Raw genomic sequence first — 19,658 nt, 5'->3', positions numbered from 1 at the left:
CCTAATATATATATGAAACAACAACCCTAACCCTAACCATAACCCTAACCATAACCATAACCCTAACCATAACCCTAGCCCTAAACCTAACCCTAGCACCAACATAAGAACACCCATAAGAATAACCCTAGCATACTAACAAAGCCTAATCATAGAAATTGGCAAACAAACATCTCACATCTCCATGCAAATCTCTAGATCCAAACAAAACTAGGGTTTCCCCAAACTAGCAACAAATGAGCAATGGGAGAACTTTACTTGGATCAAAACAAGGGGATCGGAGATTATTACCTTGAGGGAGGGTTTGACTTCGAAATCCACGGACAAATTCTTCAAATTTGCAAGATTTGGAAGAAGATTTGAGAGGGAGAGAGAGTGGGAGAGGGGGCAAAGCTCGGGGAGAGAGTGAGAGAGTGTGTGGTGGGGGGGGGGGTGGGGAGGGGGCCCCAGCCAAGTGGCTGGATAAGTCACAGTGCAGCGCCTAGCCGCTAGGCGCTGCACCGCCTAGCGGCTAGGTGCTGCACATTACATGTGCGGCGCCTAGCTCGGAGGCGTTGCACTGCTGGGTGCGGGCCCATGGGCTGCCACGGTGGACAGAGGTGCAACGCCCCGGAGCTAGGCGCTGCATCGTAGGGTGTGGCACCGGCGTGGCGGGCGCTACACAAAAGGGTCAGGGGTGTGAAATAGTTTCGCACCCAGTTCATCCTGTGAATTTATTTCGTTTCGAGGTCAAAATTGTCAAATTTGCCACGGTGCTGCCACTAGAAAAAGCAACTTGTGACAATTTTGTGTAACGTTGACACGTCAACCCAGTGTGACGTTGGCACGTCACACCCAGACCCCGCCACCTCTCCTCTGAAACGACCCGGCATCACTGCACCCAGGCCCAGGCCTCAGGCAGAGTCTGCTAGAACTCCTGCTTGACTTTTCATGGCCGATTCCGGTGACACAGTCCAACCAAACACGCACCAACACGACGGCGACCCGAGCAGAGCCGTAGCGCCCCGCCTCATCCCACCCTCCTTCCTCACCCCTTTCTTGCTTGATCCACCTCGCCTCTTCATCCTCCGCCCAAGTTTTCAACCACGCATCCTTGGTCCTTGAATCGGTTCTCCGCGCCCGATTTCTCCGCACCCGGTGGCTGCGTGCTTCTAAATGGGGACCCGGCGGTGGGTCGCGGCGGCGGCGGCGGTCATGGTGGCGCTCTTGCTGCTGTCCGCAGCCTCTCACGGAGGACGGAGAGGTATTTCTCAGTTCGCCACACCATTTTTGTGACTGTGTTAGTATTTCCTTTTGGGCGCAAGCTCTAGTCTACCAGGAATTTGTCCCCAGATTCCGGGAACATTTTTCTCGGTTTTGCCAGATGGAACACGTACAGGAATTTGATCTCAGGTAGTATGTCAATGTATCATGTGTCATACATGCCTGTTGATGAAAGGAAAAGTTCTGCACTTCTATTGAAATCTCAATAGCGCATATTTTTTGTCGGTGATTAATATTTCAGATTCTGTTTTCATGTATGATCATCAACCGTATCAACAAAATGCCTTAATTTTCATTCGCAGGACCCAGTTTCAACAGCAACAACCGGACTTTTGTTTTTAATTATACCCTGGCGAAGACTATCGTGGAATATGCTTCAGCTGTAAGTTACTTCATCCTCTTTTTTCTCAACCTGCCATGCGTTCTAGGCCCTTGTGTTAATAACCAAAATTCATTTATCCTCATATTATTTTCTCATTCTTAGGTGTATATGACGGACCTAACAGCTCTATATACATGGACGTGCTCAAGATGTAATGACTTGACTAAAGTAAGACAACTAATTGTGTCGTCTTGTTATTTATCTTGTCTAATTGTGTCGTTTGGTTTACTTTTAAGTTCAACTACTACAAGTAACTCACCGCCCATGTCGCCGGTATCTCATTTTAAAACAGGGTTTTGAGATTAGGTGTATAATTGTCGATATCCAGAACTGCTTGCAGGTCTGTATGCTACATTGCTACTACCTTAATTTACATGGTAAAGTTTGTTCCCCATGAACTAAAATATTCTTGCGATTAAATAACCTGACAGGCATTCATTGGTGTTGATCATAATCTCAATGCTGTAATCGTCGCAATCAGGGGAACTCAAGAGAACAGGTTTTGGAATAATTTGGCATAACTTTACTGTCTTGTGTTCAGGTTATATCCCTCTCTGTTCACTTCTAAATTATCTCATTCAGTGTACAGAACTGGATTAAGGACCTGGTATGGAAGCAGGTTGACCTAAACTATCCAAACATGCCCGATGCGAAGGTCTTTGGCATGAACTTGATATATGTACTCTGTTTTTTTACAAGAGTAGGATGTTCCTTTATTTATTTTCTGATGAGGTTTATGTTCTGGTTAAAGGTCCACACTGGATTTTACTCTGCTTACAATAATACACTTTTACGTCCAGCCATCACAAATGCTGTTCGCAAGGCAAGGAGATTGTATGGCGATATTAGCGTGATAGTTACAGGGCATTCGATGGGAGGAGCTATGGCTTCTTTCTGTGCACTTGATCTCGCTGTAAGTGCCCCCGCGATTGTGTTCTTGGCATAAGGCTAACTTTTTATTCTAATGAACAAGGGAATACTATCTTCCGACAGTAAACACTTATGTATTTCCTGATTCATGACCTATGAAATGTTCTTCCCATTACAGATTAGCCTTGGAAGTGACAGTGTTCATCTCATGACTTTTGGGCAACCACGTATTGGCAATGCTGCCTTTGCCTCCTACTTTGAACAATATGTACCCAGTGCGATCCGAGTGACACATGAACATGATATCGTGCCTCATTTGCCCCCTTATTTCTTCTTCCTCCCGCACCTGACATACCACCACTTCCCTAGAGAGGTATTCCCCTGCATAAACCTAGAAAGTGTGTGACTAATCATTTGTCAAAACTCTCTGAACATTATATGCTTGTTGTTCTTTTCAACCAAATGCACTCTAGATATTTTAACTTGGACACCATCGACAGAGCACAGAATCTGACAGGACACCTGGTGCTCCCAAAGTGATATAAACTTCTGTACGATGTGTGTAATACAATTGAACATCAGTCACCAGGCAAAACATTAGTCACCATGTATTACTATTTTGAAATGCAGTAATTTACCATTGTGTTGTCTCTGTTTGAAGAACCAGACTATCTATATGAACATCTTGCTCTGTATAGATTTTGGAAAGATTTCTTACTATGAATCTGTAATACATCCTTCAATCACCATCCAATCTGCATTCAAATTTCAGGTATGGGAGCATGACGTTGATGGCAACACAACCTTCCGAGTTTGCGACGGCAGCGGAGAAGATCCAGATTGTTGCAGGTGAGAGGGAGCTGTTTCATTTATCCAGTAGCATCAATTTGGTTAACTCACTCTGTCTCCTGTTCCGAAGTCCTAACACCTGTTTGGCTGCTCCCTGTCCCTGCATTTGCAGGAGTGTGTTTGCGTTGTTCCTCAGTGCCTCAGACCATCTGACGTACATGGGTGTTGAGATAGCAGCAGATGACTGGAGCACCTGCAGAATCGTCATGGCCCAGAGCGTCGAGCGGCTCCAATTGTATCTTGCGAGTAATGTGATCACGTCGAAGATCCCTGTCGATATAATCATTGCGGATCATAGCGTGCAGACTGATCCGAGCAGTTCCAGCTAGACATTATTCATACAAGCTGATGTATGTGTATATATAGTGTTGTCAGCATTTGAATGGCTTCAGGCATCCAGCCAATGGGATGGTTTTTGCCACGACAGATATGTGATTCTTTCATCTGTAGCTTGTAAATGTAGAGAGATGTGTAGAAGCAGAACATCGAAGTGTGGTGATAAGTTTCTCAGAATCTTTGGGTTCAGTGGTAATACATGACTAGGGTTTTTCTGGAAGTGTTAAAATTGTGTCAAATACTAGCAAGATGGTTGCACGGAACACCAAGATGCATTTATTTTACAAAAACATCTGTTGTGATTGATCCATGCGGGAGTAATCCCATGTGTAAAAACTACAAATATTTTTTATAAAATATTCAATCCTGCTCCCAAACAAAATTGCATATCCTATGGTTCTAGTTGTGTGAAAAACTTGGTGAAGAAATAACATTCGTGATGATTTGCACAAAATTAAACAAAATCATTATTGTAGAATCTTTATAAAAGTATCGGGTTTTTCTATGTCCAGACCACCATTAATGTTATTCCTTTCATGAAATGTTGCACTGAGCTATAACACTCCAACATGTTTACTGTAATTTCTTTTAAAAAATTATTGTGTTTAAGCTGCCATAATATGAATTGGGAATGCAATTTTTACAAATCGCTAACAATGAGGTTCTCTGCCAGTAGCACAATCCACACAGCATAATGCAGCGGTCATCATGCCAGATTGTTCCGGAGGCTTCTTTTTTTAATTGCTAAACAATGAGATTGTGGAAGATAAGGATGAAAGAGTGAAGGCCTTATCTGCAAATGTGAAAAGGGGTGTGGGTATCCTTTTGCAAAATTATCATAGTTTGCTTTCTGTCTGTTAAATATAGATCGGACGGTCTATATTGTAGGATGGCAGACACACCATCATTACCAACTCGATTTTTTATAAGAGTAGAGATGTGTATAGAGATGCAGTTAGGCTACGCAGGCATTTTAGGTGTTAGTCGAACACTTGTAATATGAGCTTATTATATAAAGGCACCATGGGTAGCCAAAATAGACTGATGAAGTTGCTAGCACAGACACGAGATTAACAACGGGACAGTCTGGACACTCGTGGCAGGGGTGTTCCGCTTGCCTTGGCGGGTTTGTCGTCAATCTGTACTATGCTGATTTAGCAAATGGGGAGGATCGTCTGTTAGCCATGCTCCGGGATGTAGCTATGATATGAACCTCGTTAACAAATATCGTCTCTTTCTTACGATGATCTATTCACATATTTTTAACCGGAAGTATGTACTACATCAGGTATCCGTGGGCGTGAGCTCACCAACAATCTGGCTCGAGCCATGTAATTGTAGCTTATCTAGGTATATAAGGCGTGATAGGGGCCTTCTTAGGGATCCAACACAGTCTTTTCGCCGTCAGGCCAAGAGCTTGTGACCCAAGAAACTGATCTTCCCAGTGATCCTCCCTATCACCTGTGAGTGCTCGAGGCAATACAACTACCAAAGGTAGGAGTAGGGTCTTACCTTCTCCCAGAGGGCTAAAACTTGGGCAAATCTCTCATGTCTCATGTCTTACCATCTCGGTCCATCGCTCGCACCTCCTACGAATAAATATGTTGCCGCTCGACGGTCTTGAAATACTGACAACCATAATGGTCATGACAGGGTCGACAATTTTGTCGCCAAGAACATTGAGAACAACACCTTTGAAGAGGGTACCGGTAGCCTGGAAAGCTTTCTCATCTTGAGGAGTAAATGGTCCATGTCAGGGGCGAATCTACAATATAGGCTTTAACAGGCTTAAGCCTGCCCTCCAACTGGATAAATTAGGCCTTTGCTGCTCATGATACAGGGCCCAGCCCAACAAATTGGCTGCTTTTTCGCCCATCTTAGTGCCTCCTCGCTTGTTTGAGTCTGCCCTACAATTACGTTCTAGATTCGCTGCTGGTCCATGTGGCTTTCCCTTGAAGGTTGGTGGTTAGCCAAAGAACTTCCTCGCACACCATTTCTCGTAATTCACACCCTCAAACACATGAAGTTTGAGGGTTGCATCAAAACAGTTGGAGAAAATTGCCAATGATAAGTTTAAAAAAAATTAATATGTGAGAAATTTTCCAATAATTTTAATCCAAAAAGAGCGGTAAATAAATCATGATTAACATAACAAACATGAATTATTATTATTTTTTGCGGGTGAGCAAACATGAATTATTGAAAGAACAACAGTGTTACTCAAACTGGTCATGTAAGATAAAAGTAACATGTCTAGATCACATGCTACTACAAGAATTCCAGAAGCAATCCCTAACTGGTGCCCCTGGTGCAGGTTCGGACCACCTCCCCCCCCCTCTTTCTCGCACGTGCTCCCTGGTGGCCGCCGCGCCCCGCAAGTCTCGCCGCCTGCGCGTGCCGAGCTCACCGCGTGTGCCCGCTGCTCGCCAGGTGGGGAAATCAGTCGACGAGAGAGAGGGAAGGGGGAAAGGCTGGAGGGACGCACGCCGCCGGCGACGACGTCAGATAGCAGGAAGGTTTGGCGGCGTGCGGGAACGACCCGAGCCGATCCGATCTGGATCGGGGGGGGGGGGGGGGGGGGGGAGGGGGTGTATTCGTTTCTGGATGAAGGGGTTTTTGCGAAAAATACCAGTCTAACGTCGTTTACTTTGAGTCGTTCCGCCAAATGCGGGACCCACATGTCATAATCATCATCAAAATGCTCTAAGCCATCAATTAGTGTTTTGTGCAAAAGATTAGGCTCAGAATCAGTGCATTCTGGCAGAAATTCGTAGAAGAGTGTTTTCTGCAACCCTAAGCTTTAATGTGATGGTTTTTTGCAATTCACTCGGCCACGGAAGACAAGGCGGGCCGGCGCAGGCGCCAGTGGGAGGCAGAGAAACCCTAGCTTTTTGGGTAGGCGGCGGCTGGCTAGGTCTCCCTATTGTTATATTTGCATCATATATTTTGAGCATGTTCCTACGCAGCCAGAAAAGGTCTCTGTTCTTACTTCACTATCGGTCGGGCCGTCAGCTTAGCGGCAGCGGGACGTCGTCCGTCGGTCGTCACGCAGAAGAGAGGAGCGCGCGCGCATGCATGCATGAATGGGCCGGATCACTACTTTTCACACTTGGCCAGCTAAGTTAATTGGTTATTGGTCATCACGGACGCGGATATCATATGTGCGTCGCGGTCTTGCGAAGCAGACTGCAGCCCGCGGCCGCCGGAAGCATAGGCGTAAAGTACAATATTAGGGCCCTAATTTTCATGGGTAGTGACCGTGATGGGGAAAGAAGTGACTGTACTTGCAGCTTCCGAACTACCATCTGAGCTCAGCTGGTAACACTTCAAGTGCAAGTTACACGGAGGCACTCGCACGAGCACGACACCACGGATTCGTTCAAGATGATCAAGGGCATGCTCGGCAACGTCGTGTTAGTCGGAATTGTGTCAGACGCATTGACAATTAGGCTCGTCTTCTGCCAAAGTCCCAATGGTGACGCGAATTAAATTGTGGAGGAAGTTGCATAAACCACCAACTATTGATGTTCATTTTGCACATAACACCTATTATACAAATTTGTTGCACAGAACAACACATATTGATGACATCTGTTGCGGCTAGGTATAATCCAGTGTTTAGATAGGTCGATGTGAATTCTAATGAGTGGGCCCCACGTGCAAGTGCATGTTGACAAAGAAAATCAACCACATGTTCAAAATTTAACATGTTTACAAAATGTGAAAAAACTCAGTAGATCATACATTTACTCAACTAATCAAGAAAAACTCAATTGGACCAAATGTCTTGAAGATATTGAAAGTTTTAGTTGGTCGGTTGTTGTGTTCGTTTTTTTTCTTTTTACCATGTGTGCCCTTACAAGCAGTTTTTTTCTTTTTACCATGTGTGCAGTTACAAGCAGGATACACATGTTGAAAATCATGTCAACATACCTGAATGTTGGATTAGACATGATTGCAGTGGATTACAGCAATATGTGGTGTTATATCCAACAAATCTGTATAGTAGGTGATTTGTGCAAAATCGGTATCAATAGTTGGTGGTTTGTGCAATTTCCACTAAGATATGAGGTGGAGGTGTGGTCCTAGCTGACCACTCTTGAAAAAGAAAACATTGGATGGCGCCTGCCCGTTCAAAGACCCGCGCAGCCATGCTGTGTTTTTTTTGGAAAGGGGCTTGAGCCCCGCCGTTGGCACCGAGTGATGCACATAGTTAAATTATTTTATTATTCAATGTACCTTACAAAATAAAACATTGATCCTTCCGAACCCACACCTTCTAGACGACAAAAATCACTCCACCTACAAACTTGACGATAATGGTGGTCATGATCAAGGCCGCTTGCCCTGACCTGACCCCTACACATACCATCTAAAATTGGAGCAGCGGTCCAGCAGATCCTTCGCACATACCGCATGCGCACGCTCTAGAAGTCATCGCTACCGTTTACCGTGAACCCATCTTTGGTGCGGGGATGAATGAAATGATCTTGCCAGGCATGTTGTCGATGCCACCACGCGATGCCAGACAGCGCCACCGCCATGCGGTCGTCCATCATCAAGAGTCCAACGCCGAGACCAGGCTACACCACGCCGCTGAGACTCGCTGTCTTCGACACGGAAGACCACATCGCTCCACCTTAGGACCCCTCTAGCCATCACATGCTCCAAAAAATGATGACCCCAGAAGGGAAACACAACGCCGCATGTAGCCATTGTCCGATCCGGGAGGCCCGGATCTAGGGCTTCCCCAGAGCAGCATGACGGGAAGATGACAGTTGGAACAATGACGCCTCCAACAAGAAAACGGCGTAAAAACACTACCATCGTCCGCCATAACCGAAGTCGGCGCGGTTTTCACTGGGGGCAGCACCTCTCCGAGCCCACAGCTGGTTTCTGATCCGCAAACCCCGAAGGGCTTCGGATCTCCCGCATCGAGCGCCGTCGACGCCTCCTCTAGGCACCGAAACATGAAGCCACCTCTTGGCCCTTCATCCCCGACGAAGTGGACGCTGCCACGGTGATTGGAGCCGCTGCTTCGAGGCCCTTGCGCCGTAGATCTCCATAGGGTTTGACGTCCCCACATTGTCACCGGAGCGACGTCGTGCCGCCAGGAGGAGTATCCATCGTAGGAAGATCTCGCGCTGCCGTGCACCGCCCCTCCAGGCAGCCGCGCAACCGGACACGAGATCCCCATCATACCCTTCACCGACGGCAGATGGGTTTTCCCTATGGCCACCTCTAGGGACGGCGAGGGGGAGACGGGAAGGAGGAGGAGGCGCGGCGGTGGCGGGGGCTAGACGTTAGCGCCCCCGATCGCCATTGAGAAAATGACGCGAGGGACGCGATCTGTTCCCCTCCTTGGCAGGTGAGCAGCATGTGAACACGAAAGACCAGCTTTTCAGGTCTTCCCAAAGCCACGCTATGTATATAAGGCCGTTGGCTCTTCCAGGTTTTCTCAACAACAGTACATGTTTTCGCTACAGTTACCAACAAGATGAAGCATGTGAACACTCTACAACAATCACCAGACTACACATTTTATCATGGCGTCTCATGATGCTATCGCTACCACCACCGTTCCAGAGATGGCGCCTGTGTTTCATCCCACGGTGTGGGGTGACTTCTTCATCAACTACAGTCCAGAACCGTTATAGGCATGCTTCATCTTGTTACAGCAGCAAAGCATCTGGGAGCAGTACATGTTTTCAGTCTGTGCATGTTTTTCCTTGGGTTTTATGTACCAAATCCAATTGTTTCATGGCCTAACCTAAAGTTACCTCGTCTGGAGCCCTTATTGAGATATATGAGACATCATTTTCTCCCCTTGTCACATGGTTAAATAAATTTCGCCATGGACATGGTTTTAGTTAACACTGCATAACATATATTCTGGTGATGCCATGTAGATGTCAGAGGAAAGGATGACAGAGAGGTCCAATCAACTGAAGGAGAAAATAATTGGGTTATTTTCGTGCAGTACCATGGTTGAGAAACTGTACCTTGTAGACACACTCCAACACCTAAGCGTGGATCATCATTTCCATGAACAAATTGATTGCACATTAAGAAGCAGTCATGCTGGTGAATTCAATAGCTCTAGCCTTCATGATGTTGCCCTTCGGTTCCGCATACTGAGGCAGCAAGGCTTTTGGGTGTCTCCGGGTATATGCTAATAACAAAACCTCCTCCTGAAATATTGTATTGTCTGTACAAGTTTCTTGTTTTATGCTCATAAGAGGCATCATGCATGTATCTCTTGCAGATGTATTCAGCAAGTCCAAAAATGAAGATGGGGCCTTCCATGTTACCATAACTAACGACCCAAGGGGACTATTAAGTTTATATAATGCAACATACCTTTTTATCCACGGGGAGACAGAGCTTGAAGAAAGCATCTCGTTTGCGAGGCGACACCTCGAATCAATGGAAGGTAAGCTTGAGTACCCATTGGCAGAGCAAGTCAGGCGTGCCCTTCACTTACCGCTGCCAAGGACCTTGAAGAGAGTAGAGGCGCTGCAATATATGTCAGAGTACAAAGAAGAGCCGACGCACAACTCCTCCATTCTGGAGTTCGCCAGACTGGATTTTAACCTTCTGCAACGTCTCCACTTGAAGGAGCTCAAGGCTCTCTCTAGGTAACATATATTAAGATAGGTTAATATATAGCTGATTCCTAAACTTCAACCTGAAATACACTATGTATGAGTCGTGTCTTTATGAACCAGCACTAGTAGAAAAAGGGGCTTTAGTTCGGGCCTGGCCAGCCCATTAGTCCCGGTTCTGCCACGAACCGGAACCAATGGAGGCATTTGTCCCGGTTCGAGAGCCCAGGGGGCTGGCCGGGGCCTCGTGGGCATTGGCCCCGGTTCATCTGGGTCCATTTGTCCCGGTTCTTGGCATGAACCGGGACCAATGGGCCTCGCTCCTGGCCCACAACCATTGGTCCTGGTTCGTGGCAGGAACCGGGACAGAAGGAAGGCCTTTAGTCCCGGTTCCATCCACAAACCGGGACAAATGAGTTGCCTATATATATACCCCATCGCCGGCGAGCAGAGCACTCCACAGTGCTCTGTTTTTTGCTGGCCGGCGAGGGGGAGGGCATTGGGTGCTCTAGCTCACCTCCTATGCACATGAGGTGTTCGATGAAATGCCCGAGCCACACTAGTTAAGCTTTCTCCTCTCGAAGCTCGACCTCCGAGCTCCATTTTTCCCGAGATTTGTCTAGGTTTATATTAGCGGTCCGTCACGCCCCTTCTCCGTCTTCACCGCCGTCGATCGCCCGCGCCAATCTCGTCGCCGGGACCACCGTGGTGAGCCTCTTGTTCTTATCTTCTTTCTAAAAAAAAATTCTTACTTTACATAGATACTTGTCTAATTTTCTTACTTTTGACACACATAATTATATATAATGCACGCAGATGAACCGGCAATGGATGTACGGTGACAGACACACCTCCGAGTACATTAAGGGCGTGCATAATTTTCTCGAAGTGGCTGAGGAAAACAAGCAGAATGGTTTTATGTGCTGTCCATGCCCTAGCTGTGGGAATACGAGGTCTTACTCTGACTCGAAAACCCTTCACACCCACCTGCTTGATAAGGGTTTCATGCCACACTATAATGTTTGGACCAAGCACGGAGAAATAGGGGTTATGATGGAAGACAGCGAAGAAGAAGAGGACGATGACAACTATGTGCCCCCTGAATATGGTGATGCTGCAACGGGGGAAGCTGCTGAAGATCAAGAGGAACCAGACGATGTGCCCGATGATGATGATCTCCGCCGGGTCATTGTCGATGCAAGGACGCAATGCGAAAGTGAAAAGGAGAAACTGAAGTTCGATCGCATGTTAGAGGATCACAAAAAAGGGTTGTACCCCAATTGCAAAGATGGCAACACAAAGCTCGGTACCGTACTGGAATTGCTGCAGTGGAAGGCAGGGAATGCTGTGCCTGACAAAGGATTTGAGAAGCTACTGAAAATATTGAAGAAGAAGCTTCCAAAGGATAACGAATTGCCCGACAGTACGTACGCAGCAAAGAAGGTCGTATGTCCTCTAGGATTGGAGGTGGAGAAGATACATGCATGCCCTAATGACTGCATCCTCTACCGCGGTGCGTACAAGGATTTGAACGCATGCCCGGTATGCGGTGCATTACGGTATAAGATCAGACGAGATGACCCTGGTGATGTTGACGGTGAGCCCCGCAAGAAGAGGGTTCCTGCGAAGGTGATGTGGTATGCTCCTATAATACCACGGTTGAAACGACTGTTTAGAAACAAAGAGCATGTCAAATTGATGCGATGGCACAGTGAGGACCTTAAGAAAGACGGGAAGTTGAGAACACCCGCTGACGGGTCGCAGTGGAGAAGAATCGAGAGAAAGTACTGGGCTGAGTTTGCAGGTGACCCAAGGAACGTATGGTTTGCTTTAAGCGCGGATGGCATTAATCCTTTCGTGGAGCAGAGCAGCAATCACAGCACCTGGCCCGTGACTCTATGTATGTATAACCTTCCTCCTTGGATGTGCATGAAGCGGAAGTTCATTATGATGCCAATTCTCATCCAAGGCCCTAAGCAACCCGGCAACGACATTGATGTGTACCTAAGGCCATTAGTTGAAGAACTTTTACAGCTGTGGAATGGAAACTGTGTACGTGCGTGGGATGAGCACAAACAGGATACCATGCCAACTTTCAACCTTTTCGTAGTTCATTTGAAATGCCTGTTGTAATAGACGAGAAATCTTGATACTTCGAAACAGATTGTCCGTTTTGTACACGAAGTGCATCCAGTTTTTTCCGTAACCCTCTCAACTTTCTTGCACATGCTATGTGGGTGAAATGATGATACCATGCCAACTTTCAACCTTTTCAGAGTTCATTTGTAGTGCTTTTCAATTTTAGGGCCTTATAGCTCAAAATAATCAGTAAATACATGGAAAATAACAAATGAAGTCAGAAAGGGTTGAAAATTGATGATGTGGCTTTGAATGGTGCATTTTGAACACAGAAAAACTATGGAGTTCAAATAAGTTCTAAAAAATGAAATCCCTTTGTAACAGACGAGTTTCCGTATGAAACCCCGATACTTTGAAAGAGATTGTCCGTTTTGTACACAAAGTGCATCCAGTTTTTGCCGTAACCCTCTCTACTTTCTTGCACATGCTATGTGGGTGAAATGATGATAGCATGCCAACTTTCATCCTTTTCAGAGTTTATTTGTAGTGCTTTTCAATTTCAGGGTCTTATAGCTCAAAATAATCAGTAAATGCATGGAAAATAACAATTATCATAAAATAAAATAAATAAGTAATTAGAAACAGAATAAAATAAACTTTAATAAAATATATAAGTAGAAACAAAATAAATAAAATAAAATAAACTTTAATAACATAACTAAATTTATGAAACTAAAATTATCAACGTATTTTCTGTTCAAAACGTTATAAGCAACCTCTAGTATTATTGAAACTAAAATTATATAAAATTGATGCAACTAAAATTATCAAAGTATTTTCTGTTCAAAATCATTAAAAGCAAAAAGAATTTTCATAAAGAACTTTTTTGTTAGAAACTTTAGTAGCAAAAAGAATTATCATAAAATAAAATAAATAAGTAATTAGAAACAAAATAAAATAAAATAAATAAGTATTTTGTTGTAAGTAGAAACAAAACAAAACAAAATAAATAAAGCAAAAAAGAAAACAAAAAACTAGGAAAAAAAAAATTGCCACCTACTGGGCCACCACGGCCTGAATACGACTAGAAACCCATCCATGGGCCAGGATTCAGGCCCGCAGCAGGGCCAGCAGGCCCATCAGGCATAGCAGTAACAAGTAGGCCCGTAAGCCTGCAATGGAGAGGAGGTTGAGAGGGGTGCGGCAGTGGGGCTTATAAACCACTGTGCGCCCCTCTCAACTAGCGAGGTGGGACTAAACTCCCACCACCACGCCGCTGTGCAAGGGCATTAGTCCGGTGGCCACCAACCGGGACTAAAGGGGTGTATTAAAACCGGTTCTTGGTAACAACCGGGACAAATGCCCCCTCTTTAGTCCCGGTTGGTGCCACCAACCGGGACCAAAGGCCTCTGCTTCCCGCCCTTTCGGCTGCTGAAAAAAGACCTTTGGTCCTGGTTGGTGGCACCAACCGGGACTAAAGGGGGGCATTGGTCCAGGTTGGTGCCACGAACCGGGACCAATGCTCTGTCTATATATACAGCACTTAGGAAATTTACCCCACCTCCCATTCTCCTCTCGACGCCCTGCCCCGACACCGATCGACGCCGACGCCGCTAGGCTACTGCTGCGCCGCCCTTCCCCGAGCCTGCACGCTCCCCCTAGTGAGCTCTGCCCCCTCTTCCCCTGCCCTACGCCGCCGCCCCTGCCCTGCGCTGCCGCCGCCACCCCTGCCCTGCCTTGCGCGCCGCCGCCGCCGCCGCTGCCCCTGCGCGCTGCCGTCGCCGCCCCCAGTGAGCTCCGCTCCCCTCCCCCCTACGCCTCCGCCGCGCGCTGCCGCCCCTGCCCTGCGCTGCCACCGCCGCCGCCCCTGCCCTGCGAGTTGCCGCCGCCACCGCCCCTGCCCCTACGCGTTGCCGCCGCCGCCCCTGCCTCTGCTTCCTAGATTTTTTTAGGTTCATAGAATTTTTTTCTTTAATTTTTTTCATATATATAGATGGATGGATTGATGTATTTATATATATGGATGGATGGATGGATTGATGTGTATAGATTTTTTTATGTACATATGCAAAGAAAAAGGTCTATTTTTTGGTGATATGTATGTTCATATGCTCATTTAAGAAAATGTTCATATGTTACATTTAAGAAAAAAAGTAAATGTATGTATGTTCATATGCAAAGAATGTGCAAAGAATTATTTTTGGATGAAGTGAGATGAGATGCGATGTGTTTTGTGGAGACGAGATGAGATGTTTGTGGAAATTTTTTTGTTCATAGAATTTACTAAGTTAAAACTCATATTAAAATTGTGTATGATGAAAGTCTTTTATGTATATGTTCATATTTAGAAGAAAAAGAAGAGGAAAAAGAAGAGGAAAAAGAAGGAAAAAAAGAGGAGAAGAAGAAGGAATAGAGGAGAAGAAGATCTATTCTATTTTTTCTTCTTCTCCTCTATTCCTTCTTCTTGTCTTCTTTTCTTCTTCTTTTTTTCTTCTTTCTTTCTTCTTTTCCTTCTTCTTCCTCTTCTTATTTTTAGTAAGTACTACTTTATTTTATTTATAGTAAGTGCTTAATTAGTAGTTGAACTGGTTGATTTAATAAAACTACTTTATTTTACTATATATAGAAATAGTTTATTTTTAGTAAGTACTACTTTATTTTATTTATAGTAAGTGCTTGGTAGTTGAACTAGTTGATTTAATAGAACTACTTTATTTTACTATATATAGAAGTAGTTTATTTTTAGTAAGTAGTACTTTATTTTATTTATAGTAATTAAGTGCTTAGTAGTAGTTGAACTAGTTGATTTAAGAAAACTACTTTATTTTACTATATATAGAAGTAGTTTATTTTTAGCAAGAAAATTAATAGAAGTAGTTTATTTTTAGCAAGAAAATTAATAGAACTAGTTTATTTTTTTAGTTCAAGCAATTATTCCCGCATCGACGTGGACGATGCCTATCCCGCATCCTCGTCGTCGACTCGGTGGAGGAGGCCGGCTTGATCAGAGGGGCCATGTCCAGGACTGGGCTCCGCCGAGCTGGTATTGGGAGGTGCTATCTTCCGGGGGGCGTAGGTTGGTGAGGAGCCAGCCCATCGTTGACCCGATCCTTGTTTGGTGGCGGCCGCGTGGGCCTGTGACGGTGCCGAGGCTTCCGGAAACCGCGGAGGTGGTACGTCACCGTGTCAGCGAGGAGGACGAGCACGTCCGTCGCTACATGGTTGCGTTGGAGGGCAGGTTCGGCAATACCTGGCAGCTTCTTCAGGGATCTCACTGGAGCTATGATCCTGTGATGGTTCCTTCTCTTTGGGTGTCCACCGCCCGCGCCGATACTCGTCGGGCGCTACGGTTCTAGCTGTACTAGCGATGCTATATGTATGATAGTATTCGAGGTGTATTAGTGATAATATTCGATGATGTACGGACGCAAGAGATGATGTAGTTTTGCTTATAATTGAATGCATCCTAATATGAATACTACTTTATTTTGCGATTTGATTTTGCTTATTGAATGCTCAAATTGGAAAACTACTCCTACTTTGAATGCTAAAATTGGAGAGCACTATGCAAGGCGTATGCATATGATTAGTTGATAGCTTATAGGGTTTTTGTTGTCGCAGAAATCTAGGAGCCCCCCTCCATCATCCCCGCCGTCGTCCCCGTCACCGACCCCCTCCGACCTCGAGGTGAGAACAACCAAATCCTTTTTTAGAAAGATAATTAAACGATATTTCGGGTTGACTTTAAGTCTGTCGAGTCTCCATCATATATGAGAGGACGAAGAATCCCGACTGTTGTCGTGGGGGTTGCTTCTCCCTCGTTCCCGTGTGCTAGACATTTTGGTGTAATGCACTCGGGGACGAATGGAGGAGCGATCGAACATCACCAACGGTCGAATGTATACACCACGTGAGCTGAGAGTTTTCAAGAAAAGACTCGACAAACCGATAGTCAACCCGTGATGAATAATAATGATCTAATTTAGTTTTTGTAGTACATATATTTAATTGTACAAGTTTAACCTTCGAATTATGAACGTAGGAAATGTCGTCATCGGACGACGAAAGTCTCCCGGGGGAGTGCGGCTGGTGCCACGACGATCGAGGTCTGTGCGACAGGCCTCACCTGGATGATGATCGGCGCTTCAACATTAAGCTCGAGGAGACCTTCGATGTTGAAATGGTACGCAACGACGATAAGTCTTTTTTCGTAATTAAGCATGACTTCAACTATTTCAACGTGTAATTTTCATCTTTTACAATTCGAGTATAGCTTATCCCATGCCATGCAAGACGCTATGTCTTGGAGAGGATGGATTTTGAAGACCATGAAAATTTTGAAATGAAGAAAATTCACCTAAGGACCCATCATGATGTGGATTTTGAAGTAAATTTGTATAATGCTGAGAGCGTAACCCATTTTGGTTGCAAAAATTGGGAAGCATTTTGCAAGATGTATGGTTTTGATGAGGGTATGCTTGTCACCATGGATCTTGGTGATCCTGACATCGACCAAGACAATATGTGAAGGAAATATGCCCTAGAGGCAATAATAAAGTTATTATTTATTTCCTTATTTCATGATAAATGTTTATTATTCATGCTAGAATTGTATTAACCGGAAACATAATACATGTGTGAATACATAGACAAACACAGTGTCACTAGTATGCCTCTACTTGACTAGCTCGTTGAATCAAAGATGGTTAAGTTTCCTAACCATAGACATGAGTTGTCATTTGATTAACGGGATCACATCATTAGGAGAATGATGTGATTGACTTGACCCATTCCGTTAGCTTAGCACTTGATCGTTTAGTATGTTGCTATTGCTTTCTTCATGACTTATACATGTTCCTATGACTATGAGATTATGCAACTCCCGTTTACTGGAGGAACACTTTGTGTGCTACCAAACGTCACAACATAAATGGGTGATTATAAAGGTGCTCTACAGGTGTCTCCGAAGGTACTTGTTGGGTTGGCATATTTCGAGATTAGGATTTGTCACTCCGATTGTCGGAGAGGTATCTCTGGGCCCTCTCGGTAATGCACATCATAAGCCTTGCAAGCAATGTGACTAATGAGTTAGTTGCGGGATGATGCATTACGGAACAAGTAAAGAGACTTGCTGGTAACGAGATTGAACTAGGTATTGAGATACCGACGATCGAATCTCGGGCAAGTAACATCCGATGACAAAGGGAACAACGTATGTTGTTATGCGGTTTGACCGAGAAAGATCTTCATAGAATATGTGGGAGCCAATATGAGCATCTAGGTTCCGCTATTGGTTATTGACCGGAGACGTGTCTCGGTCATGTCGACATAGTTCTCGAACCCGTAGGGTCCGTACGCTTAAAGTTCGGTATTATGAGTTTATGTGTTTTGATGTACCGAAGGTAGTTCGGAGTCCCGGATGAGATCGGGGACATGACGAGGAGTCTTGAAATGGTCGAGACGTAAATATCAATATATTGGACGACTATATTCGGACATCGGAAAGGTTCCGAGTGATTCGGGTATTTTTCGGAGTACCGGAGAGTTACGGGAATTCGCCGGGGAGTATATGGGCCTTATTGGGCTTTAGGGGAAAGAGAGAAGAGAGGCTGCGCTCCCCCCAAGGCCTAGTACGAATTGGACTAGGGGGAGGGGCTGCGCCCCCTCCTTCCTTCTCTTCTCTCTTCCCTTTCCTTGACTCCTACTCCTACTACTTGGAAGGGGGGGAATCCTACTCCCGGTGGGAGTAGGACTCCTCCAGGGCGCGCCATAGGGGACGGCCCTCTCCCCCCTCCTCCACTCCTTTATATACGTGGCCAGGGGGCACCCCATAGACACAACAATTGATCTCTTGATCTCTTAGCCGTGTGCGGTGCCCCCACCATATTCCACCTCGATCATATCATAGCGGTGCTTAGGCGAAGCCCTGCGTCGGTAGCATCATCATCATCGTCACCACGCCGTCGTGCTGACGGCTCCCGTGAAGCTCTACTGGATCGGAGTTCACGGGACGTCATTGAGCTGAATGTGTGCTGAACTCGGAGGTGCCGTACGTTCGGTACTTGGATCGGTCGGATCGTGAAGACGTACGACTACATCAACCGCGTTGTGCTAACGCTTCCGCTTTCGGTCTACGAGCGTACGTGGCCACACTCCCCTCTCGTTGCTATGCATCACCATGATCTTGCGTGTGCGTAGGAATTTTTTTGAAATTACTACGTTCCCCAATAGTGGCATCCGAGCCTGGTTTTATGCGTAGATGTTATATGCACAAGTAGAACACAAGTGAGTTGTGGGCGATACAAGTCATATTGCTTACCAGCATGTCATACTTTGGTTCGGCGGTATTGTTGGATGAAGCGGCCCGGACCGACATTACGCGTATGCTTACGCGAGACTGGTTCTACCGACGTGCTTTGCACACAGGTGGCTGGCGGGTGTAAGTTTCTCCAACTTTAGTTGAACAGAGTGTGGCTACGCCCGGTCCTTGAGAAGGTTAAAACAGCACTAACTTGACGAACTATCGTTGTGGTTTTGATGCGTAGGTAAGAACGGTTCTTGCTCAGCCCGTAGCAGCCACGTAAAACTTGCAACAACAAAGTAGAGGACGTCTAACTTGTTTTTGCAGGTCATGTTGTGATGTGATATGGTAAAAGACATGATGCTATTGTATGAGATGATCATGTTTTGTAACCGAGTTATCGGCAACTGGCAGGAGCCATATGGTTATCGCTTTATTGTATGCAATGCAATCGCCCTGTAATGCTTCACTTTATCACTAAGCGGTAGCGATAGTCGTAGAAGTAATAGTTGGCGAGACGATGATACGTCTCCAACGTATCTATAATTTTTGATTGTTCCATGCTATTATATTATCTGTTTTGGATGTTTATGGGCTTTATTATGCACTTTTATATTATTTTTGGGACTAACCTATTAACCCAGAGCCCAGTGCTAGTTTCTGTTTTTTCCCTTGTTTCAGTGTTTCGCAGAAAAGGAATATCAAACGGAGTCCAAACGGAATGAAACCTTTGGAAACGTTATTTTTGGAAAGAAAGCAATACGGTAGACTTGGAGTGCACGTCAGGGAATCAACGAGGAAGGCACGAGGCAGGGGGGTGCGCCCTCCACCCTCGTGGGCCCCTCGTGGCTCCCCTGATGTATTTCTTCCTCCTATATATACCAATATACCCTAAAACCATCGGGGAGCAGAATAGACCGGGGGTTCCGCCGCCGCAAGCCTCTGTAGCCACCAAAAGCCAATCGGGACCCTG

General features: G+C 45.5%; 1 protein-coding gene across 2 annotated transcripts; it reads left to right on the top strand.

Moving 5' to 3' along the window:
- Positions 1-888: 888 nt before the first annotated feature.
- LOC123051796 (lipase) lies at positions 889-3,920 on the top strand. Of its 2 annotated transcripts, XM_044474775.1 has the most exons (10): positions 890-1,243; positions 1,566-1,645; positions 1,748-1,813; positions 1,938-1,985; positions 2,077-2,144; positions 2,228-2,300; positions 2,397-2,558; positions 2,694-2,888; positions 3,288-3,364; positions 3,477-3,920. In XM_044474775.1, the coding sequence occupies exons 1-10, from the start codon at positions 1,156-1,158 to the stop codon at positions 3,691-3,693; spliced, it is 1,074 nt and encodes a 357-aa protein (XP_044330710.1). In that variant the 5' UTR covers positions 890-1,155; the 3' UTR covers positions 3,694-3,920. The 2 variants fall into 2 exon arrangements, with proteins under 2 accessions (XP_044330709.1, XP_044330710.1); XM_044474774.1 differs by having other exon boundaries at positions 889-1,243; positions 2,228-2,558.
- Positions 3,921-19,658: the final 15,738 nt, after the last annotated feature.

This window comes from Triticum aestivum, chromosome 2D (genome assembly GCF_018294505.1).
Source record: "Triticum aestivum cultivar Chinese Spring chromosome 2D, IWGSC CS RefSeq v2.1, whole genome shotgun sequence".
NCBI classification, from domain to species: Eukaryota; Viridiplantae; Streptophyta; class Magnoliopsida; order Poales; family Poaceae; genus Triticum; species Triticum aestivum.
The sequence above is the reverse complement of the archived record's forward strand: the minus strand, read 5'-3'. Positions and strand labels throughout refer to the sequence as shown.

What these genes read in the sequence shown, in the direction of transcription:
- LOC123051796 (XM_044474774.1), top strand. Translation starts at nt 1,156, where the DNA reads ATGGGGACCCGGCGGTGGGTCGCGGCGGCGGCGGCGGTCATGGTGGCG. An exon ending in CTCTCACGGAGGACGGAGAG is followed by an intron (nt 1,244 to 1,565) that starts GTATTTCTCAGT and finishes TTTCATTCGCAG; the next exon opens with GACCCAGTTTCAACAGCAAC. An exon ending in GATGTAATGACTTGACTAAA is followed by an intron (nt 1,814 to 1,937) that starts GTAAGACAACTA and finishes ATTTTAAAACAG; the next exon opens with GGTTTTGAGATTAGGTGTAT.